Below are 24,641 nucleotides of genomic sequence, written 5' to 3'. Positions count from 1 at the left end.
GTTGAAAGCTCCAGGGAAGGTAATGAAACCGCAGTGGGCTAGGACTAGTGGCGTATACGCTCTGACACAACATTCCAATACTCTTTCCTCTGTCTTGTTGAGCTAGCAGTGTAGTTATTAACAGCAGGAATAAGACATTAACAATGATTGGGCTAGCTACTACTCTGTTACAAGGGCTTGTCAGGGGAGGGAGCAGGAAGCTGCAGAAATACCACAACCAGAAGTATTGACAGCATGCAGTATTATATAATATTTACAAAGTGCGGTATTATATCAGCTTTGTATGCTTTCACCTATGGAATGAGGACTAATGAAGCAAATCTGTGTTTTTACACCAACTTCTATAGGGTTTTCCAACATGTAAGGCCCTTTTTCATGGAAATATTCCACCAGGCTTTCACTGCTCAAATAAGTCACTGGAAAAAATCCCAAAGTGAAGGTTTTAAAGAGAATCTAAAAATGTCTGATTCAGGGAGGAAATCGAGCACCTACGGCGGGTCAATCCACTCTCCACTCTTTGTACCATTAACAAAATGTATCTGAAGTAAAACAATGGTATCCCATTTAAGCAAAAGGGCTTTTCTCTCAGCTCAACACTAATTTAAATAAGAGGTATCATCCCACAAAGACGGTTGGGATCTCACGCTCTTAGACCCATGATGACATCAAAGAAAGTGGCACCACAGGCCCTTCCACACTGATGAAAGGCCATTATGTTTTTGAGGCATTCTTTATTGTAAATTCGACCCTTCTGCCCTTTACTAAGCAATGATTGATATAAGGCACAGACACCATACATGCCAACATATTCAAAGTGGGAGATTTAGAAAAAAATCGTTGGGATATATTTTCCTTATGGGATTATATTGAAAAAAAGACGATTTCAGGAAGGAGACACCTGAAATAAAGCAATTTTTGCCTTTAAAGCATGGGAGTCTTTCATTTGTATCAAGTCTATTGTCAAGTATGAAACATTCATCGATGAAAAAGAGCAAAACCTTAAGGCATATTTGCTTTTAAAGTTGTTTTTTTAAGAGCTCAGGCTACAAAGCAGTCCACAGGTGGTGCAAGCAACAAAGTATAAGGGTCCTAACCCACTACGTACTACCTCACTTAAGCAAAATTCTCATATACAAGCAAAAATACTGAGATCTTTTGTTCTAAAGCAAAAATAAAACCCGAAGCTGAAAGTATTGGACAAAGCACCTGCCTTTTTTGCCAGAGCTTCTGGGCAGTAATCGTTTTGTCACTAACCTGTAAGAATTGCGGACACACAGTCCGTTGCTGCAGGTAAACTCATTTTCACCGCACGATCTTCTGGTGCAATTCTGATGTTCATCGTAGGCATCAGCGCAGTCAGCATCCCCGTCACAGACCCACCCTCGAGGGATGCACCTCCGCATGGGGGGTCTGTTGTTCACACATGTGAACTCGGATCCTGTGCAGTTTAGACTTGCTAAAGACCAATGAACAAATTAGCAGCAAATCAAATGTTCACTTTTATGTATCTCAAACACTGTACATTTTAGCAGTTTGTACTTCATAAATGACCGCAGAAACTGATCTACTCCCTTACTGATTCATTATTGCATTCATTATAAATCTCGATTAAATTTTATACATAGGAAACCACAAAAGTGCAGAATGAAAAAGATACAGTTACTCCCTTACCCATCTAATGTGTTGTTGCACCTAGTGAATAGGTGTGGCTGAGGATAAGCAACACTTTTTAGCACCATCTTACTATTGCATACTTAGACATTAGCTGTAATGAAGCCACACTGAGAATTTGTTGTATGTGTAAGAATAGCCTACACACAACCAGCTGATACTACAAAGTTGGCACTAATACATATGGCTGTCATAATGTGCATGCTCAATACAATAACTAATTTATGTCCGACAAAGCAGAGCCTTGTGTGTGTGTGTGTGTGTGCGAATGTGTGTGTGAGTGTGTGGGGTTTATAGAAAGACAAGAGGTCGTAACAAACAAAAAAACTCAAGTACAATGTTCCAGTTTAAAAAAAAGAATTTAAGGGCCAGATGTAGGAGCCCTAATACCGGTCGGAAACGGCAGATTTCGGCCGTTTCCGACCAGTATTAGGGTTTTCAGATGTAGGGGCATGTTATTTTAAGAATCGGTATATTTACCGAATCGGTAAATCCATATGTAGGTGACACTCCTAAGAGCACCACAGGCCCTTAAGAGTCGGTATTTTACCACACAATCCTATTGTGTGGTAAAATAACGAATTCAGGTGTGCATGCACACCTGTACAATGTGACACACAGACATGCCCTTAGGGTATGTATGTGTGCCACATGTCACACTAGCCTGTACTTGGGGTGCTAGAGGGTGTCAAAGTGACACCCCCTGCACCCTTGCAGGATTCGGTATTTACCGATTCTGTAAATATCGAATCGGTATTGCCCATTGATTCCTATGGGCTTCAAGGCCCATAGGAATCAATGGGCAATACCGATTCGGTAAATACCGAATCGGTAAATACCGAATGTTACAGATTCGGTAAATTAGATTTTTAAATTACCTACATCTGCCTCCTTCTAATTTACCGATTCATAAATACCGAATCGGTAAAATTTCGGTATTTATGAGTCGGTAAATTAGATTTACCTACATTTAGCCCTAAGTGATTTAACAACTATCTTCATAAATGAGGAATGATCAAGGTTTTTGCCATAAGATCTTTAATCTTATCATCCAAATCAAAATAACGACAGCGAGCCGGGGAAGTGGTTTATCATACTGGGACTGGGAGAATCCATGTTACAGAGGTCACTAGACATGAGCTTACTGTAGACAAATAATGTGGATTTATGAACTCATATCACAGCCTTGTCTATAACGTCCCAGTGTGAAAACCTGATCAGACGTTCATAAACAAGGACTCGCTGATATCAACCGATTTTACATGTCTTTGCGCTATGGGAGAATGCTCCATTCAGACACAATTTTACTCTCACATTTTATGTTAGACCTTATGAGGTAGAGGGAAATTAAATATTGTGATAGAGTTTTATTTGAAAACTGACATAAATGACAACACTGGAAGAGGAAAACTTGTTCTAGAACATCAGTATTTACTTTGTAAAAAAAAAATAATAATAAGTGCCAGGGCCCTCATCAGGAGACCACTGTAGCTTACACCACCTGTTGCCTCTGCCAGAGGTGCCAATGACAGTGCCAACAGACTGAAGCCTGGGTGATGAACTCCACTCCGCTCGCGGAGTTCCTAAAAACTTGTGGAGAAGAGTTTTCTTTTTCGCTCGCATTCATTAATGTCAAGTTGGCCAGCGCGAGCAAGGAAAATCCACCTCACAGCGAGATTTTTCCTCATTCCCGATCGTCAACATCAAGTTGGCGAGCGAGAGTGTGGAAAATAAACCTCCCGGCGAGATTTCTCAACACGGAGGGGTCAGGTTTCTCATTGCGAGTGGTCAAGTATGCTTGCAACCTCTCGCATTGAGAAGCTGCCCGTTCATGTTGAGAAAACTGCTGCTCAAGTAAAAATCTACTCAAGCGGCAGAAAGGAAAGCAGCACCTGCTTACGATGTGCACGGTGCCGTTCACGATGACAGCACAGTGCGGACAAGCATCTGGCACTCAAAATCACTGCGAACTGCATTTTTCTATCGCACTCTGCCGCTTGCAGAGCTCTGCGTAGCGCGGCTGAGTTTATTTCTACAACTCCACCCAGGGTTACACCCTACTAATCATCACACTCACGAGTGTGACAATTCAAAGCCCGAAAGCTATAAAAACGGCCTGGGTGGTAGGTATTAAACATTGTTATTGTTTTTTGAATTAATAAACAGCTGTTGTCCTAATGTCTATATTCAACTGACAGTGCCACCATGTGCAGACTGTTATAAGGGCCGGTGCTGACAATTAAGTGCCAGAGCCGAGCACCAGAAAGTACGGGCTCAAATGAAGCACTACTAGAACTAGGTGCTGGACAATATTGGCTTTCACTTATTCCTTTCTCTGCATCTGCCACCTTTAGTCATCTTTTTCAAGCAAACTCACCGCAGTTATGTCTCTGGTCCTCATCACTCATGTCACCACAGTCGTTGTCCCCATCGCAGATCCACGCCCCGGGGATGCAGCGGCCATCGTCACACCTGAACTGCTCACTCGAACATGTCTGCACATGAGCAGCTGTGAAATGAACACAATCGTTCCTATCGTTATAATAGAGTAAATAAATTCATTCATACATCTCCAGAATAACTAGCATTGACACATCCAAGAGAGCGGCTCCTGGCAAGCTAGAGCTATCGTGATTTTTATTGCAAGAATATGTCACTAAAATAAAAAAGAAGAAAAAAGAAAACATGAAGCTATCTAAACGTGAAAGGTGCCTGCTTGCAATAAATGCTTTCTTTTTATAACATATTAACCATTGCATTACATTTCATTTTAATACAGCAGTGCAGTGCTTCCCAGCAGGCAGGTCTAACTATAACAGGCATAGAAACCCTTGTGAGTTTTCATGCACATCACAGGAAAATATAATTCCTAATGGCACTAATTAAAAGGTACTGTTCGCTTTACATTAATGTAAACTAAAGACATAGTTTAAACACGCCAGGATGACTGAACAATTACAATTGTCAAAAGCACAAAGAATCGTAAGAAAAAAAGCATTGTCCAAAGAAGCTGATGGCCTGCCAGCCCTGCACTGAAATGAAATTTTTCTCAGGTAGATGTGCACATGAGCTGGCAAAATGCTCTCACTCATAATGGCAAGAGAGGCATTTGCTGAAGTAAGGTGACTGATTGTCCTGCGCTGCAAGCTGTGGTGGGCAGAAGCAAAATGTGACTGACAGTTGAGCAGACCAATGTTTGAAGGGATGCCTTTTAGCTATGAAGCATTGTCTGCATTTTTATTTATGAATTTTTCTATTACATGAGGATGGAGAATAGTTGAAGAAGTCTGAAGCCAGGAGGAAATACAGCCTTAAGGAAAAGATTTACTGTTCAGATATACTTAACACCAGTCCGCTATTACAAGGAAGCATTATTCCTAGCTGCGACCAAATGCATTCAAACAGCTCTATTATACTATCAATGTTCCCTATGCATCATTATTCTATATATCTGAGGAAATGAAAGGAAATATGCTTCTGGAAAAGAAAAATGATATGGACTTCAGAAGTATGACATTTCAAATCAGCCGTAAGGTTAATATATAAAAAGATGATTGGCTGCCTTTTGTTACTGAATGTGTAAACCATAACAGAGATGTTTTGTATTCACGTGCAGATCTTACAGGGTATTTAATGCCTTCAAAATTGACAGTGTATCATATGAGAGGAGCTGGATCAGACCACCCAGAAGAAACATAGTACCATAAAAAAATCTACAAACACAAAAATGTGTATGCGAGATACAGAACATAATTCCTTTCCCCCCTGATCAGAACACTAAACCCGGAGATGGGCCAAATGAGTCTGCCCTTAATAATATAACTATCTCCCATTGATTTGATTCTCAGGAAGCTGCTTAACTACACTGCATTATTAACTAAACTCTGCACTTAGGAGCAGGGCACTTGCTTGGGAACTTTGATATCTAACCATATTGTTGACCTGATAGCAGTGATCCACCACATTTATTATTTGGGTTAATTTATCTAACTCAAAACTGTCTGGAAGACTGTGGGAAGGGCCAGCAATTTTAGAAAGGTCAGAAAGCAAAACACTGGACCAAACAATGGTCTAAAGGCGGACTGGGGTAAAGAGCCCTATCTTATCATTATGCCGTCTAATTCCAGTTGCCGTTCTTGCATGAAAGCCTGGCCAAACTGACCGAGTTTGGAACACTTCTTGAGAACGCTGAGGCAGAATTTTAGATGGCCTTGTGAATAAACTTGATGGAATTATGTGGCCATTTTATGCACCTGTCCTTCATAACTGGACCAGATTCTAATTTTAGAAAGCTACTCACCACAAGACGGAGGTTCATCCGAGCCATCAGCACAGTCCACCCCACGGTCACAGTACCAGTGAGAAGGGATACAGCGTCCGGATGTACAGCGGAACTCGCGGTCTGTGCATGTCAAAGAAACTGGAACAAAAATGGAAAAGATTAGTTATTTTTTGTTTCAACTACTAATTTTGCTTGTTTGTCTTTTGTGAATTCAAATATTGGCTTTGGAGAGGAAGTTCAAGTGCATTTGCCTGATTGCAGTATATTGCATCAAATAGTACAAAATACTGGTCATAAGGGGAATGGAAGAAGCAATTAAGGTAGTAGGATATAAGTTATATCAGGAAGGATCAATGCCAGTCGGAATATACATAGACCAGATGTGCCAGCATCAGAAAGACAGGGGCTAAGGAAACCAGAGGATGTCAGAAAAACTCAAGCTCAGGTAGTCAAAAATATCCAATTAGTGTACAGTTCCACAATCTAGTTCCATTCGTAGCTGTTAATTTATGTATGAGAGCTTGAACTTAAGTTGTGAAAAATGTTTTTTTTTTCTACAGGAATTCTCTGGGAGATCTTTAGTTTCACACCATTTCGTTTCTTTATCCGAACGTTTCTACAGTCTATTAATCTATAACATAAATCTGGATTTTTTTTTTCATGGAGTGGACATGGAAGGGTCTTGTGTTTTATGTAATGACACTTTCAGATCTTCGGAGAGATTTTGCATATTACGCTCATACATGAAATCATCAGTATATATCAGAAGGTAAATTCTGGCCTTGAGAACATTACATCAACAGAAATAATGCCCCTCATCATATAATGGAATGATAACTATGAGCCTCTGATCACTATAGCGAGAGAAATAATGTGTCTCAGAGTACAACGAATGGAAACTTTGCGACTCACAATACATTTTTGAGAGAAAAATGTCTCTTCGGGTTCCAATTAGGGGTGGGCGAAATTTGCGTAATCGCGGTACGCAAATCTCAGCGAAACTGTAAAAAATCTCTGCAAACACGCACAAATTCCGCGAACACGCGGAATTGCTTGTTTGCTATGCTTTTTTACAATCGCTGATTGCGTGCTCGGGGGGAAATATCATGCAAACACGCATTTGAAAACGCAAACAAGCAAAAATTTTCGCAAAGTCGCGGAACGCAGAATTTCGTGAAATTTCCAGTTCTCCTCAGAACTCGAAATTACCCAAATTCCGTGAACGGGACGAAATTTACTGCCCAGGCCTAGTTCTAATGTGAAGGCAAAGCATGCCTACCCTTCTGCATACAGCACCAAGAGAAACAATGGCCATGAAAACACAAGGAGAAGAATACACAATAAAAAGAAGTCCTTGCTGCAGCAGGCTTTTCCTCTGGACAAAAACTGACCTCCTGGGCATCTATCAAAATATGGCTTCTGTTAAGCTGTAGTAAGACCTTCGTTGTTGGAATGTATTTATAGCTAAGGTACTTGGGCACGCTAGATCGATATAACATTGTGAAATAAAGCTTGATAAGTTTGTCTTGATTTGTTGCATTGCAGCAGCTCGTGCCATTTCAGAAAGAAGACGGAGTTCTGGCTACTGAGTGTTATGGATTTGTGGAGTGAATACACATGCAAAGATTTTTAAAAAAATTGTTGCATTATGAAACTATTGACTCATGTTCAGCTGCGGCTCCTCTGCTAAGCTGGATGAGCGCCGCCCCAATGCTCTTTGAGCAGTGGCAAAATTAAAATAAAATTATAATATCACAATGTTATTATCATTTTAACTTTCCGAGGCAGTTTTACTGGGTGGGTAGGGGTCAGCTGCCATCACAGCCAGCAGGGGGAGGAGTGGTTGGGCATCTTAAGTGCGCATGACGGTTTTATATCCCGCATACTACTCTGTGGCAGCACCACTGTTCATGTTTGCATGTTAGGAGACAATCTAAGGCTATTGACTGACCATGGGTTCAAGTCTGTACTATACGCACCACTCAAAATGAATGGACAGAAAATAATGTTCAGAGACCCTCCTGTTCAATGTTCCTGCAAGTGTAAATGATAGGAAAAAATATGTAATAGTGGTTGCAGCATCATTGCAACTCAGAAGTAGATGCTATCTACAGTCCCTTTGCTGAAGCAACTTTCCAACCACTCCCAGGATGGCAAAGGGTTCGATTTCAGTTTATGAATGCTCAAAAACATGCACTTGTGGGTATTTAGAAACTTACAAGGCAAACCATGCCTTGTAGTGCCCACATCCCGCCCCTCGTGTGGAACTTACTTCCGGGGATTTTCCATACTAGTAGAAGAGACATTTTAAGTATTAAATCTATTTACACCTTCAGGAATCCTTTTGCAAATTCCTGACAGGAGTAAATGAGGTATTTTAAGCCATGAAATATATTCTTGGTGCATTACTTGGGCCCAGAAATCTAAATGAAAGCGCTTTAAATAATCTGTGGTTATCCGCCACACCCAGAACAAATCCAATCCGTCGTGGCCTTCCTTGGCCTCCCTCTACTAGGCTGAAACATTAATTATTGAACCTCAACTACTGTGATCAAAATTGTTATACACATAGATCTCCAACTTTAAAACATACATACATGTGCTCAACATTGCAAAGTCCCAAATATTCTGAGCAGCTTAGTTTCAGTCAGCCGCGTAGCTTGGGTTGCCACAGCGTCCAGGCCAACATTTTAAAAGAAAGTGTTGCACCCCCTAACCCGCGGACTGTTAACTCAGGAAGGGCTAACGGTTCACAGGTCAGGGGGTGCAATACTTTTTATTTAAATTTTGTGCCCTTAAGAATTTTTCGCCGGGACAACCGCCCCTGTGGATCTCCCCGTGCTCCGCCACTGGTTTCAGTCACTGGTTTGCCTTACAGCCCTTTTCCACGATTGCAACATAACTTCTAATATTATCACAGGAAAAAACCAAGATTGAATGTTTTTTAATCAGAGCCCTAGTGTTATCTCTGGATGTTCACTAGCCTGTGCGTTGAGAAGAGATAGGAGTCTGCGAGCCAGGAGAGTGCCAGAACACGGCTTGGAGGCCTATCGACTTACGGCAGTGAGTGGCGCTTTCATCGCTCATGTCCCCGCAGTCATTATCGCCGTCACAAAGGTAAGTCCGAGGAATGCAGATGTTTGTGCTCTGGCATTTCGTGAAGCCTGGTTGACAAGTGCGGTCAGCTTTAAAAAGAGAGAAAGAGACAGAATTGTATGGAACATTTTTCTTTTGACATCATCAGCATGGCTTTCATCTAGCAGAGTTAGGGCTTCCATTAATACCAGATAACTAGAGCTCTTTGTTTGCAAAAGTTTAGAAACCAGAGGGTGAGGGTAGAGTGTTTTTCTGCTCTTGAGACCAGAGCTACAGGGAATTTGGTAGCTAAATAAAGATAAATACAGAACTAAAAATATGTCCCTTTATAGCTATTTGTAACATTATTCTCCGTCTAAAGAAAATGTAGATAAACGGGGGTCATGTGCACCTCAAAAGACTTATTTAAACAAACAAGATTGTCAATCCAAGAGGGAAACTTCATCTGTTTTCCCACTTAGCAGTTCTTTGAGTGTGTATACCAAGCCACTTGCACCACAGATAAGAGCAGCAGTGTGATCTTTCGAGAATGTGTCATTAACACCTACATCTACATCTTGCTCGACCAATGAATGAGGGCCCGTGAGCCTGCCACGCTCACTGCTTCGAAGGCATTCTATCTCTAACCTCCCTAAATTACTGGCATTAAACTTCAGCTATTTTCATAAGAGTAACCACTGAATAAAATGCCACAAGCCTTGTTTTCTTCAAATTCCAATCACACGTACCTGAAACCTTTTTATTATTTTTCATAGGATTCGGGGGTATGGCTTAGTGGATAAGCTACTGTCCTTTGCCCTTGGCCTGCCTGGGTTCGTGTCTGGGCATTTGCTCTTGACTGACACTCGTGTGATCTTGGTAAATCACTTAATCTCTGTATTAGATTATACATTTGGGTTTTTGTTAAATAGGGTACATAAAGGCATAACGTATCCCAAACCATACATGTAAGAGGCATTGCAGGTCACCCAGGAGTTCGGTGATCTCGAAGGTAGCTTGCAATATCCTATTTATTGTGCAGTTTGAGACACATTATTTCTAAAAGGACATCAACCCCCCCCCCACTAACCCCTCCCCCCCCGCCCCCGTTCTGCTTCCTCGACAGAGTTCACTGGACGACCAAGTAAAGGAATAAGTAGTACATCCCCTCCTGTTTTAATTTTTGGATCCTGGTACATGTAGCTAGTTGTATTTGAGGTCTCTGAAGGCAGAGCAAATAGTAGGTCTGGATGAGATGGGCACGCCTTTTAAGTGACCACCTCCTCTGTAATGTAACCTCTACTGTTCACATGAAGCAACGAGCTGTGAGCAGGCAGAGGTAAGAGCCTCGAGATGGGTGTAAGATGGTCTGATGCCCTCAAAACCAAATGTACAGTCTGGATGGAAATCCACACCTGTGCTGGCTGTGCCCTTTTGATAATATATCATATATAACATTATTTCAGAGGGAGGTCAACCCATGAGGTCACCAAAGCAGCAGAAGTGAGCTGCCATGTGCAGAGTAGTTTGAGAAGCTATGCTCCACCGAAAGATGTGACAGGGTTGAGTTTTCCCTTTTTCAGGGGAAAAGCCGCAGAGGACAAGGATGAGACCCCCCCACCCCCCACCCCACCCTGCACAGTCACAGCACAAGTCTATAACTAGCCATCAGCGTCAGCTACACTTGTAACACAACTCGAGACGGTGCAGGTGATAGGAAGACTTTGGCCTCCTCAAGTAGTGAAATCACCAAGGGGGAGGAGGTGAGCCCTTAAGCCAGACTGCACATAGCACGACAAGCCAGTGCGGTTATTTCACTACTTGCTTGTAATGAGTTACTACAAGCGACTAATGATGGAATCTTATTATAGGAACGGCTCTGTTGGCAGAATGCACCCGACAAACAAATGATCAGCCTCTATAATAGGGAGACTGTACTCTTCCAAATGTTTTTAATGCACTGTCTCGCATATTGTCTTGTTATTGCGCCCTTCATCACATTGTTATTGTCGTAAAGACTATAACTCTCATTTCACAATCTCAATATTGAACTGGGGGCTTTTCTCGCGAGCCAACTTCCCCCAACAATGTAATAAGCAGTACCCACTTTACTCTGAACTATCAACTGACTTCAAGCGTGAAGGTGCATTTCGTACAAAAAAGTACTACACAATAATTTTCTTTACGAGACCGGGGTTTCTAAACTGTTAATGCCCTCAAAATAAACTTCGACCTACTCAGCTACTGTGTTATTGGTTCTCAAGTCAGAAATAAAAGAGTGTGAAGGCTGAAGTGTGTGTGGAACAAATTTGACCTTTTGCTATGACAGAGTGGTCTACCCATGATCCTTCAGTGATCTTAAGCTTCCTTGTCACTCCAACCACGTCTCGTTTATTGCCATCTGGAAACTGGGCGAGTACCTCACGCATCCTATTGTGACACATTCTGCTTATTTGTACCACCCAAGAGCCATCTCAAGAAACCAAAAAATATTACATTGGCCGTATCTAAGGCTTTTGTCATAATATCTACTAATCACAATTTTATTACCTGCAAAAAAACTATTTGTTGTGGCGTCCTTTTAGAGAGCAGGGGGCTTGTTCAATCTCTATTGTCATTTAAATAATTTTTTTTAACATTTGTTGTTTTGCAATCACATTGGTAACCAGGCAAGCAAATAAATGCACATGAGGGTGTTTACATTTAAACAATGATAACGAATTATCGGTGTGTGAAAAAATGCCTTTACGAAACTTGCAATCCACAGCAGCAGTGGCCAATCCATCTATATATCAATCAATCAACCAACTTGAATTTGTAGAGCGTGGCCCATCACCGGCGAGGATATCCAGGCGCTAATATAGGGGATCCATAGCCGAGCTTTGTGGTCACCTTGGGCGCCAAGGTAAGGTAAATGTTAAATTTGAGGCGAAAACTTCAAAGTGACAATGTCAGATTCATCTTTGATTCAGGCAATTAAGCTATTTAAATATACAGCTAGTAGGAACTTACGGCAGTTTCGCTCATCTGAAGTGCCATTGTCATAGCAATTGTTGACCCCATTGCACACATACTGGAGGTTGATGCACCGCCTGTTGTTGCAAGTGAATTCTGTTGCAGCGTCGCATGTCCGAAAGACGCATCCTGCCTCGTCGCTATTGTCTCCGCAGTCGTCGTAGTGATCGCATCGATAATGATACGGTACACACCGGCCATTACCACATGTGAACGCCGTTGGGAGACACGTATGGAAGGCTACCAACAAAAAGCAGAGATAATGTCATGAAAGGAACACAAATTACCTTTAAGACCAAAAGAATGGAGCACATTATAGTTGCACACTTCTGTTTTACCTGCCAGAGCAAAAACTGCCGCAAAACGGACTGCATGTAAAGCAAAATACACATTTAAATTAGTCATAAACATCTGCTTTTACACATTCAAATATCTCTGTGAGTCATTCTGAAGCAAGTCTACATGCTTTTTTCAGATTGCTAATGATTTAACAAAAATTACCATGGAGAAACCAACCTGAAAGATTGTAGTGCAGTCCACATTGTAGGGGTAAAGTGGCACTATGTTCGGTCTGAGGAGGGAGGCCAGCAAGTAGCGTATGGGAATATAGCCTATGATTAAGCGTGTCTGGCTCAACATGATGCTATTTTGGTAGAGAGGTTCCGGGTTGGGATTGTAGTGAAGGCATTCACCCTTAGGATTTAATACTTTGGCGATGGATTGTCAGTAGCTTCTGGGAGGCTGATCTTAGGAGTCAGGCTAGTCAGGCTAGCCAGATCAGTAGGTAGGGTGCATGCGATCTAGTGAAGTGGAGTATCACATGGTCAGGAAATGCCTAACTGAGTCAGCTCAAGATCGTAGCAGTGCACCTGAAGCCATTGTTGTGGCATACTTGATAACTGCAATGTTCAGATAACCAAACTCAGCTAAGGCAATGTTTAAAGGCATTGATGTAGCCTTCCATTTATTTGGATACAATTCTCTATGCACATTCTGAGGCAGAACATTAGACTCATTCAAGTAGAACAGGGATTCAAATTCTTACCGCAGACACTTTCCAGCTCATCAGAGTTATCCCCGCAGTCATTATCATTATCGCATTTCCATCGCTCTGGGGTACATCGACCGTTCAGGCAGGTGAACATGCCAGTGTCACACCTGGTCCCATTGTCCACAATGCAGTGTTTGTTGTTGTTAGCCAAGTACCAGCTTCCTCCAGTTGGGCATTGACACTCTGCACCATCAGGCCCTGCTCATGAAATGAAACAACAGCCATTGAATATTGCCATTGCTCCATCATCAAGATACATATGCACTTATTTGTAAACTTGTGGGTGCCCCTCACCCTTTAATAAAGTCATCAAATGTTACATAATTGTCAGAATGACTTGAACACCAGCCTCCTCCCCCGTCCTGTCAAATTTCACTTCACTTTGGTCGCTACCCCAATCAACAAAAACATAATCGCCATCTACCACCTCTTTGGCGCCAAATTCGCAACCAACTGGCTCCAGTCCTATGCAATAAATAATTCAACATTTTTGACAGCACTGAGAATTGAACCTTGAACTCACTGTATGTACTATGTACTCTTCTCCCACTCCTTCTCGCTTGTAAACATTGAATCTCAAAACTAAAATGGGACACTTCTATGCAAATGATGCAGGAAAACGTCCACCACAAACCTCGAGGACTAGAAACAGGCTTAAATACACCATTCAACACTCTGACACTGCTAGCTCGTCATACTTTCAGACCCTGACACCCTACTCTTCCTCCTTTGCCTACCTATGACCATCCAACACTTGACAGCAAACTATTAGGGCCAGCCTACCAAAATTACTCACTACTCCTTCACACCTCTGGAACCTCCTACACACCTCTGGAACCTCATTCATAGAAAGGCTTTCTTCAGGACCAATGTCACGGCGGTATGCACACGCTAAGGTGCACCTTAACCTGTGACATGTAACACCACAAAACTTACCTTACACCCCTCGGGCTCCAGTGTGTCGGGTTGAACCAGGTGCCATATGGGCATCTGGCTTTGGCGTATGTGTGACTACAAGCCACCGTCCCCGGCTAGGATCCATGATGTAAGATTCTCCTACATCACATAGTCTTGTTGCTTTCAGAAAACCTGAGGGCTTCCCAACCGTAAGTTGTGCGGTGTAATATGTTACAGGTTAGGGTGCACCTTAGCGTGTGCATATCGCTGTGATATTGGTCCTGAAGAAAGTCTCGCTACAGGCATCAGGAGGCTGAAACATGTAGACCACGCTTTTCACTATAACTTTGGTATGTGACTGGCCAATCTAACTAGTTTGATACATCCACCTCACCACTTTTTTAATATTACCTTACTTCTCCACCAATACGTTTTTAGGACAAGTAAAGGCAATTTTAACCTTTGCACCACCACATTTTGTACACCCACAAAAAAACAAAAAACCCGCTCTGCTGTAAACAGGCGTTGTAGCACACCAAGGGTCGTTCGACCTCTCTGGTGTGAACCCAATGATGAAGCATGTCACCAACTAGGTTGGTGAGTGAAGGTTCTTTTTAACAAAAAGGAGTAACTCCTCCTGCCAGCTCTTCAACCGTTTAGGATTCACTCTTTTGTTGTTTTTTTGTTCATTCGATACTCAGGGGATCAAGAGCGACTCCATTTATATTCCCTTGCTCTTTTGTTATTTGGCTATATATGTAATCACCAACATGTGATAGCCTTGCACCACATTCTGACAGATTTAAAAGTGCTTCAGAAAAGGGGGTGGTGATGAACAGAGTGTCTGAATTAAGCAGACCACTCTTACCCAGTCCAAAGATCAGGGCTTGATCCATCACTGTTTTTTAGCTCACTGCACCATCCCAGCTCAGAACTTGGCTATATGCAAATTAGTCTGACCCTGGCCCAGTGCATCATGGAAACAGGGCAGACCAAACTACCAAGCCAATTCTTATACTGGGAAGGAAACAAGCTTCCGGGGACCGGTTTCTGGCATTTCAGCCGTCTTCGGCCCGGCTTGCTTGAATCCTGATGGTGCAATGAGCAAGGGACTCACATCTGAGTATACCCTTCCACGCTTATGGTGGACAAAAATGATTCAGAAAAGGGGGTTCATCACCACCCCCTTTTCTGAATCGATTTTGGCCACTATAGGTGTGGCAGGGTATACTCAGACATGAGTCCCTTTCTCACTGCACCATCAGGATTCAAGCAAGCCGGGCCGAAGACGGCTGAAATACCAGAAACCGGTCCCTTTCTGGTGAAGAATTGGCTTGGTAGTTTAGTCTGCCCTGTTCCCATGATGCACTGGGCCAGGGACAGACTGATTTGCATATAGCCAGGTTCTGAGCTGGGATGGTGCAGTGAGATAAATAACAGTGATGGATCAAGCCCTGATCTTTGGACTGGGTAAGAGTGGTCTGCTTAATTCAGACACTCTGTTCATCACCACCCCCTTTTCTGAATAGATTTAAAAGTGCAGCGTAGAAAATAAAAAATGTACTACCACAGAGTAAACATTAATTATTAAGTATTCATAGGAAGCTCCATCCATTGTATCTGAATTGTTACTTTGTTTGTGGATCTTTTGTCTTCCATGCCACAACCAAAGAACTACCTCAGGCACGATAGATGATATGTCTATGGATTAAAGGCCTACTCCAGTGATTAAAAATGACCATACCAGTGGTGGAAGTGGCTGGTGACCTCCTATGGAAACGTTTGTGCACCAAGACTTATTTATTTTAAATATAATCAATGATTAGGGCTTTACACTCACTTAAAGGACAATGAGAGAATCTAAAACGGCAAAAGGCAGGCTCCATGATAACAAATCCTGTCGCTTAAGGCACAGTTTTGTGTTCGGCTAAAATAAAAAGGAGTAAGAAATGTTTCTCATTCGGGGGTTCACCTGCTTCGAATGATCTACCCAACAATATCCAAAGATAAAGCCAATTACTCAAATTTCTCTCCTCCATAAACACCTTCTCTTTAATTGACCAAATGCTTAGCTATCAATCTACCTCACAGGGCTTTCTGACTTCTCAACACTGCAGCTCCAGAACATGTTATGCAAAGTGCACCATGTAAATGTAATGCACCCATCAATCCACTAATTCAAGATATGGTGTTTCATGGAACATGGCTTAGTGGTATTTTCTGTCTTTACCACATGAGGCATTGTAACCATGTAAAGATTCTTAAAAGGATCTCTTTGCTAATGATAAGAAAGTATCTTGATTTTAGAGTCCCTTTGTTTGTTTATATATTTTCCATGATTTGTAAAGAAGGCTGGTGGTGTAGAACCATTGTTCATTGTAACATATCTGCATTATCCCTTATGTCTGCACTGAAAAAGTGCCCAAAGTTCTTAAGTTTGAAATATACAGAGACCTGCAGACAGTCTCCTATTACTGAGCCTCTCTGAAGAATTTGGACTTCAAGCATAGTGTTCTTGCTCAAATTCTTAATTTTTTTAGGGATATTTTGGTTCTTTTGCTCTTTCTACAGTCACAAACTATTCTTCACTATTCCCTCTTTTTTCACATTTAAGTACTTTTCAGATTTAGTGGTTTATTTAAAAGGTCTGCCAGGTCAGCAGAGGGATGTAATTTCCTACTGGAGTAGCATTCACCATATTTCTAGCTCTTCGCTAGGCAGCCAGAGATCTCTGTGCATTCATCAGAGCTGCCGGCATGGCCTATCCACCAAAGGCACTGAAGCTTGTTGTGTGGATGCCATGTACACTGCTTAAAGTTTTTTCTTTTTCCGAATCAAAACCCAAAGCAGGCATTTGGTGTTGAAAAACAAAAGAATAATGGCACTGATTAACTTAGAGATTCTTCCCACACTTGGCAGTCATTAATCCTTTTTCCTGTTTGGGACCATCAGGCAGAAAAGAATGATGATGCAATAGTTAAGTTACAATTGCAATGGAATAGTAGCTAAACGTTAATTGAGTATACAACAGCATATAATTGTACATTTTAAATCTAAAATATAATTAAGAAATAAGTTAAGTCATATTACTAATAATCTAGTGAAGCTGATAATTGATATCTATTCTCTTTGTGGCAATAGGAAAATACTTCATTCCCTGAGGGGCAGGCTGATTTAAAGCTCAGACATACGTTTGGATGTCTTCTTTTATGTTTCAACAGTTGAACAACTTCCCCCGCACAGATTGATCATAAAATGGTATCTCACCTGGAGCACAGATGTGACTGCAGCCACCATTGAACTGGTCACATGGGTTGCTGCACTGCTGCTGTTTACTGTTGGCGAGAACATGGATATCCATCGGCCGCTGTGGAAGATTCTGTATCATGATAATCTGATCGGACCCATCATGCTTGTTGGCTCTGTACACACTCCGGGTGTTCCAGTCCGTCCAGTAGATGTGCTGGTCAAAGAGAGTCATGGCAAAAGGATACACAGCAGTGCTAACAATGACTTCCCGATTTGTTCCGGTTAAGCTGCACCGTTCAATCTTCTTTCTAGGATTGATAAACATATTAAATTGCATTTCTGAGCATATGGTATTATTGAAATTTGACTCTATTTACTCATAAAAGTACTTGTCTATTCCTTCATACGATGCCTCTTTTTGTTCTGGATGAGACATTTCTTTGTTATTGATATAAACACACAATTTGTTAAGACAAAGACTATCAGACCCATTCAGTCCACACACATGTGCTGGCTCCTCACACACAGATCCTCCATACTCTCCATGGGGACCCTTGCTACATGTCTCCTGGTGGTTTTCAATTGAAAGTTTTGTTTCCTTCATCTATGCTGTTGGTCACAACATACCCAGGATAAAGCATTTCTAATGAGACTATTCAGACTGAATTCAGTCATTCTATGAGTACAAAGTCAACTCTTTAGTACTCCTGTACAACTTTAGCAAAATGAATTGGTCGAGGAGAGACTGTTAGTTATGTGTAGGAATAAATGCTATAAGTATTTTATCATTTTTGAGTATAAACAAAATATTAGCGTGTACTTTTGACAAATTGAAAGTGGGGGCTCCAATGAACACACTCATACAAAAGAATCAAGTCAAAAGACTTACATGCTTGCATCTGCCCAGTAGAGACGCTGCTCGTCATAGTCTAGCGTAAGTCCATTTGGCCAAACTAAGCTTGTGTTCACAATGTCCGTTCTGAAGTTTCCTCCAAGGGTAGCGCGTTCTATTTTAGCATTGGTGCCCCAATCGGTCCAGTACATGTACCTATAGATTAATCAAAGTAAAAAAATTCTTTCTTTGTGGAATGGACAATCATTCTTTCCACATAAAGGTCCCCCAAAGCAATAAGGGTAGTTTTTACTTTCTACTGCAAACCACATTGAGCATATTCATTGGAATGATGTATCAAGAATGAAGTGATATACCATTGACTATTATCCAATACAAAATGACTATTTAATTTTATGGTATAGTGGGGAAATTATCTGCAACCATGTTTCAATTTTTCAGTTAATATTTAAGGTTCTACGGTTAAAGATCAATGTATATTTATGCATTTATTTGAATAAAGAATTTTATATCACATCAATCGTGTTGCTTCTAGACCACGTCATATGTCTCTTGGCAAACAGAATGTGTTACCGAAAACATATTAGGGATACATCAACATCAGATAAGCTGCAACTGGAAATCAGGGACTAAGAAGTGCCAACAATTAATTTCGTAGCATGGTCTGCTTGAGTCAGTAGCTTGCAGTCAGTAGCTTGCAGAGAGTAGCCGGTTGAGTCAGTAGCTGGCAGCCTACAGTTGTCTAATCTAGTAATGTTTATTGGTCTTGAATACTTCTCATTACAAGGCAAACATCTGGTGTTTCCGGAAAAGCAGATGATTGATATCTCCACATTTCAGGGTTCCTTCTCTAGCTCAACCTATTTGCCTTTGTTTATTCTTGAAATGGCACAATTACTTTTTGTGTTACGAGACTGCAGGTCACCAAATTCATTAGAATAAACTGTGAAATTGAAGACATATCCTTGCTCCTTCCTGTGGACTTAGCTATTCATGTCAGTAAGAACATGTGTGAACATGAAACAAAACATTACTAACGTCAAAATGAAAATGTTTCTTTTGAACCATTTGAAAATACATATTTAATTAGTCTCATAAATATTATGCTAGGTCAAGTTGAATGGACAGGTGTAGAGTGCAAACTTACTCCACCTTTTCATTTCACAGTAAACTAAAACCTATACATTTTAAAGCAGAAACAACATTAGACTCACTAGGACGTACACCTTGAGTATGAAATGCACATTTGTATTATTAAAATCATCTGGAATTCTTGAGCTAGTTCCTGTGGATGAGTGTAGTTGGATTTTCCCATAGGTTTTCCATGGCACCTTTTCTCCAGTGTGGGAACTGTGATCACAAACTCAACCGCAAGCCTTTTTTGGATTACCAAGGGTATTTCAAGGTCATCACATGCCAACTCAACATAAGCTTAGTTGATCAACGTTCATGTACTCACAGTGAAGAGCTGGTACTCTGCAGGTTAGCCCTCAGTTGGAATTGTGCAGTTTGAAACATAAGTTAGGACAGTGTATTTTTCCTCTGTAGTAGGATTTCCCCAACACACAGAGGTGCCAATCTAACCTAGATCATACAGGAAGACATTTTGCAGGGTCAATGTAATGAGGATCTGCTTGAAGCAAGACTGAGGAACCTTTGGTTCATCTTATATGAGGGATGAGTTGAGTACAGATGCCCCAAACTATGTGGGTTTTGAGGTCACCACAAATATAATATGTGCTCTTGTGATCACTGCAACAGTATGAAATCTTGAAGCGAAAATCTGATTTAGCCCCTTGACACAACACATGTTCTTTACTGATTCCTCAATGCTCAATACTGCAGTAAATTCCGATGTAGCTTGCAGTGCTTAATTTGTTAAACTAAACCAAGGGATGCTGCATCTCATTTACAGTTAGAATGCAATGTTGCAAACTTCATGAGGTCTTCTTACATGAAAAAAATACAAATATTTGTAATGATATTTACAAACTGATAAATGCAGTAAACAACATCTTTAATGTAAAAAAATGTTTTTCCTATTTTTGTTTTGGATACTTAAACAAAAACATCATTTAAATATTAGAGAGACGTACCCTCTGCAAGGATCCAAGGTGATCGCTCTAGGACGTGGGACTTGGGCAATCACTGTACGGTTAGACCCATCTGTCGCCATGGAGCTGATTGAATGGTTCACGTAGTCACTGTAATAAATCCTTTTATTGATCCAATCAAAGGCTATGCCATCTGGAGCACCCAGGTCTACAAAACACAAACACAAACCACAAAGAGAGGAAAATTAGGGTCTGGCATCAGGCTTTAAAAGTGTTGTGGGCCGTTTAAGAGTGTTAACTGAATGGAAAGTAATGCCCTACATGTGGCCTCATATCGACTTTCTTACCATGGTGTTAGCTGCCGTTTAATGGAATTTAGGCTACTTACTGGAAATGTATTATCCAAACTGTACAAAACAAGTAATATTTAATGGCATCTCACATAAGGTGATGTCTTTAAGAAGAACAGCAAAAACCAGGTGAAGTAAAATGTACATTGGAAACCAGTAAGTTCTTAAAAACACCTATCCATAAATAATTTTTGTGCACAGGCACGTTTATTTCTTTGGCTCATTAATGTACAAATATACGCAGCCTCTAGAATGCTGAGGGTTTTGATTTCATAGGAGTGTTTAGTGCAGTGCTTAATTTGAGCCGGTGGTTTCCGGTACTCAGCACCTTGTTATGAGCACTAGTTAGGTACATTTATGTTTGTTAAGAGATTGCCCAGTATCACAGGGTGGTGAGCCGATGCCGAGACTCAGACCTGGTTCCACAACTCCGAAGTAGGTAGCTCTGGCTACTGTGCCGCATCCTCTCCGCACTTTCATGGTTAGTAGTTGGTTCTGTTTTAGGTGGCACTAGCAGGAGAAATGGGCTGGTGCAAGCTGCTTTCTCACGAGAGACCTGGCACTTATTTTTTTTTACAAATTAACCACTGGCATAGCATCTTTCGCATCCTAATATCGGCTTCCCAGACGACTGCTCACAATCTCCACCCATATTTATAGGAACAGGGTAGAGATTCATATGAGTTTGATAGTAAACTAAATATTAAGATACACCACACAAATTGTTTTTGTGTTATTGTGCACTGCTCTTTCCAGTTAATGAAACGGGTCTCTTGTTGGAGGTTTGAAGCTCATAAAATCAAAACTAACAATCTTCAATCTCAGTTTTTACTAAGACTCATTGTTGGAATATAATAGAACTGTACCGTACTGGGATTAGAGGGGTTTTAAGGGTCGTCGACAAACAGGATTTCTTTCATAAAGAAGAGATTACCTCCGTGCTGAGATTTACGTCTTCACCTGAGTGTAGATTTCTTAATTTCAATAATCCACAAAAGGTTTCAAGGTTACTACTGGAAACCTGTGGAAGTTACTGCTTTTTAAGGTGTGACTGCAGCAAGGTTTTGAGGATTTTTTTTGCATGCAAGAATATAGATATGTATATTGTCGCATGCATAAAAAGAAAGCGAGTAAGTGCAAATTCACCTGCTGATTTATTTTTTTTATGTGGAGAAACTCTAATAATGTGCGAGATAATGGCTGAGTACATACTTCTGTGGAAAGCCCACTTTCCATGTTCAAGATTAGGTTTACTGAAGATTTCATAATAAATTAATTTATTAGTGTAAAAACAACTTTTCTGATTTTAAAAAGTAGTTTTGCTCTTGTTAATGAACTTACTCTTTAAAGAACATATTTGTCCTGTCCTCGTACTTCTGACCTACACATGCAAACAGCTTCAAGAATGAGACTCAGTCCCTAGAGACTAGTTTTATAATAATGCAAAATGTGCAGCAGTGTTCACAAAATGTAATCAATGCCACAACCTGTGGAGTCCATTCTTACCAACATGAGGATGGGAAAAGGGTTTGTGTGGTTTGCACTTTTGACACGCACCTCTTCTATCCAGGTTTAATTCAGTGTAGAATTTTACAAAATAAACCAAAGGGCACCCACTTGTGGATATAAATATAATTGTACAAATACAGAATGCAGGTTGCTATAATAAGTTAGGAAGATGTTGTAAATTTGCATATATGAAGCAGACTGAACTGTACATGTACAAATTAGGAGAATATCTCATGTTACATATCTCAAGGTATCTTTGCTTACACACCTTCTCTAGATTTTGGGATTGCACATCATTTTTTAATGCCTTTTATTACCAGAAGGCACATTACTGAAACTGGTGAATTTAATATAGCCTTATAGCCTGCCGTAGCTGCCTATACCGGCCATTAAAAGCCCGCTTTAACATTTAATAAGGGAGCAGGACTTTAATGGACGGATAGCCCAGCTACGGAGGGCTATAAGGCTATTAGATCATTCTGCCACTAGAGAGCAGAATGTTCTAGCAAATAAAACAATGGCCTCACGGGCTCCGAGGGACCTTTGTTCACAGCAGCATCTGTGAATGAAGAAAAAATATCCATTTGAATGTTGCTGTGCGGGCTTCTACCGGCCCGTAGAAGCCTGGAGCACTCCACTGTTTGCAATGGAGTGCTCAACATTCCAATGTTCTAATTACAATCAGGTAAAATGAAATAATATTACTTTCAATCATTTCTAAGTGCGCTATTATATTCTGCAAGACGGCATGGGTTTCTGGAAAGTAAAATACTTCACTCCAGTTCAAATTAAATCATTCTCCATCAAAAATACCAGTGTATACTTAAATGAATGTATTTACCTGATGCCACTGTAGTAGACATTCTGGAAGATGACGAAAGGCTGAAGTAACTGATTCTGCTGCGGCCAGCGCCAGAGCTTTGTGTGTAGTAGATTCGATTGTCCGCGCTGTCATAGTCAAGGGCAATTGCGGTTCTGAAGACATTGATGGGGGCAAATGGAGGGCTGTGGTTCTCAGGATCCAGGTGCAAACTTCTAACAGAAGTCTCAAGCGCGAAAATGAGATAATTGTCTGTTGAAATAGAACACATTTTTCCAGTAGGGTCCAGCTGTCCATATGCACACCCACAAGTGGATGTTTGCAATCCAGGTATGGCAAAACACAAATGAGAGCAACCTCCGTTATTTATCAAGCACGGATTGTTGTTCACTGCTTGAGGTGACCGCGGCTGAAAACGCTGATCATATACTGTGACATCTCTGAGAAAGTTGATATTATCTCTTATGACAGTTGGCTGCTCTGTGCTTCCTGGTTCTTTACTGGCTTGGAAGACTTTTTTCAGGTTGCGGTCCACCCATATTATAGAGTTTTCAAAAATCGTAATGCCATACGGCGTGGGATAACGGCTTCCATATCGCACTATTTCACTTTCACCCCCTTCGGGTCGAATTCTGGCAATCATATCGAGGGAATCATCAACCCAATAAATGTAACCATTGTTGTGGTCTACTGATAATCCTCTGGGTGTAATGATGCCCTCAGACACAAGCACTGTCCTATTAGTACCATCAAGGAACGCACGCTCAATCTTGGGATTTTGTCCGTAGTCTGCCCAAAAGATGAATCGATTCTTTGGATCTACCACAATATGCCTAGGCATGTCAACAGTGGTTTTAAGCAGAACACGGCGATATGAGGTGTTCAAACGTAAAACTTCAATGAAGGTCTCTGTCAGGAAAGCATTTGTAAAGTAGAGGTTTCCTGCAAAAATGATAACGAAATGGTTATATGCAGTAGTTCTCATTAATATTCCATCACATTGTTTTACTTCTACTGGAAAGCTCTTTATAAAAAATTCTCTTTTGAGCTCCCTAAAATCTAACATTAAAAGATGTTTAAAGATATTTTTAAAGAAGCACACACAAAAACAATATTTGCATATTGGTTTCATAAGAAAATGTATAATATCTGCCCCTTATCTTTTTCTCCAGAGGCACAAAGCCTGGAATTTATTCGGATAAGTCTGAGAAAGTTATCCCATAGCCATAAAAATACTGCTCAGATCATGTTCGTCAAATGTACCCTACTTGTAATCGTAATTAATATGGCTTATCACCCGGGTCCATAATGAGTAAAAAAGAATGCTCAACGTTTAGTGTGAAACCTAATTCCATGTCAATTTGGCTAATAAAGTATGCAACATCATTCTAAACTAAATGTAAAACTACACTAAGTTATATAAAAGATCTTCGGAACATCACTTAGGAACAAATATGTTAAAAATGCATTTACAGCATTGTAAAGAGATACACAGGAGCAAATACTAAAAAAAGCATGCGCTGACTTCTACATCATTGACTGATTTACATACCGGCGACCCAGTCAACGGCAATTCCACGGATTCCATTCCGCCCTATTCCATTCCCAACCATGGTTCTGAAGGACGAGCCATCTGGTTTAATCCGGCGGATTCCATTTTGTGCAGCCACATTGCTGCTGAAGTCACACCAGTAAATAAAACCAGAAGGCATGTGGACATCTACATGAAGCACATTTCGACCTGAAACAATAATGCCATTAGGTAATGCTTTAAAGAAAATGCTATATTTACATACAGATGCAGCAAATTAATTC

General features: G+C 40.9%; 1 protein-coding gene across 1 annotated transcript in view; it reads right to left on the bottom strand.

Moving 5' to 3' along the window:
* Positions 1-24,641, bottom strand: part of LRP2 (LDL receptor related protein 2) — a 358,266-nt gene that overhangs the window by 95,489 nt on the left and 238,136 nt on the right. The window contains exons 38-48 of the mRNA XM_086956556.1: positions 24,379-24,567; positions 22,848-23,768; positions 20,190-20,355; positions 18,130-18,288; positions 17,259-17,548; positions 13,089-13,292; positions 12,041-12,283; positions 9,013-9,138; positions 5,972-6,091; positions 4,049-4,180; positions 1,255-1,456 (exon numbers count right to left, since the gene is read on the bottom strand). Of these exons, the coding sequence (XP_086812682.1) occupies positions 1,255-1,456; positions 4,049-4,180; positions 5,972-6,091; positions 9,013-9,138; positions 12,041-12,283; positions 13,089-13,292; positions 17,259-17,548; positions 18,130-18,288; positions 20,190-20,355; positions 22,848-23,768; positions 24,379-24,567 (2,752 nt within the window). The remainder of the gene's footprint in view (positions 1-1,254; positions 1,457-4,048; positions 4,181-5,971; positions 6,092-9,012; positions 9,139-12,040; positions 12,284-13,088; positions 13,293-17,258; positions 17,549-18,129; positions 18,289-20,189; positions 20,356-22,847; positions 23,769-24,378; positions 24,568-24,641) is intronic.

This window comes from Lissotriton vulgaris, chromosome 2_1, assembly GCF_964263255.1.
Source record: "Lissotriton vulgaris chromosome 2_1, aLisVul1.2, whole genome shotgun sequence".
NCBI classification, from domain to species: domain Eukaryota; kingdom Metazoa; phylum Chordata; class Amphibia; order Caudata; family Salamandridae; genus Lissotriton; species Lissotriton vulgaris.
Note: the sequence above shows the minus strand (reverse complement) of the source record. Positions and strands in the feature narration are given on the sequence as shown.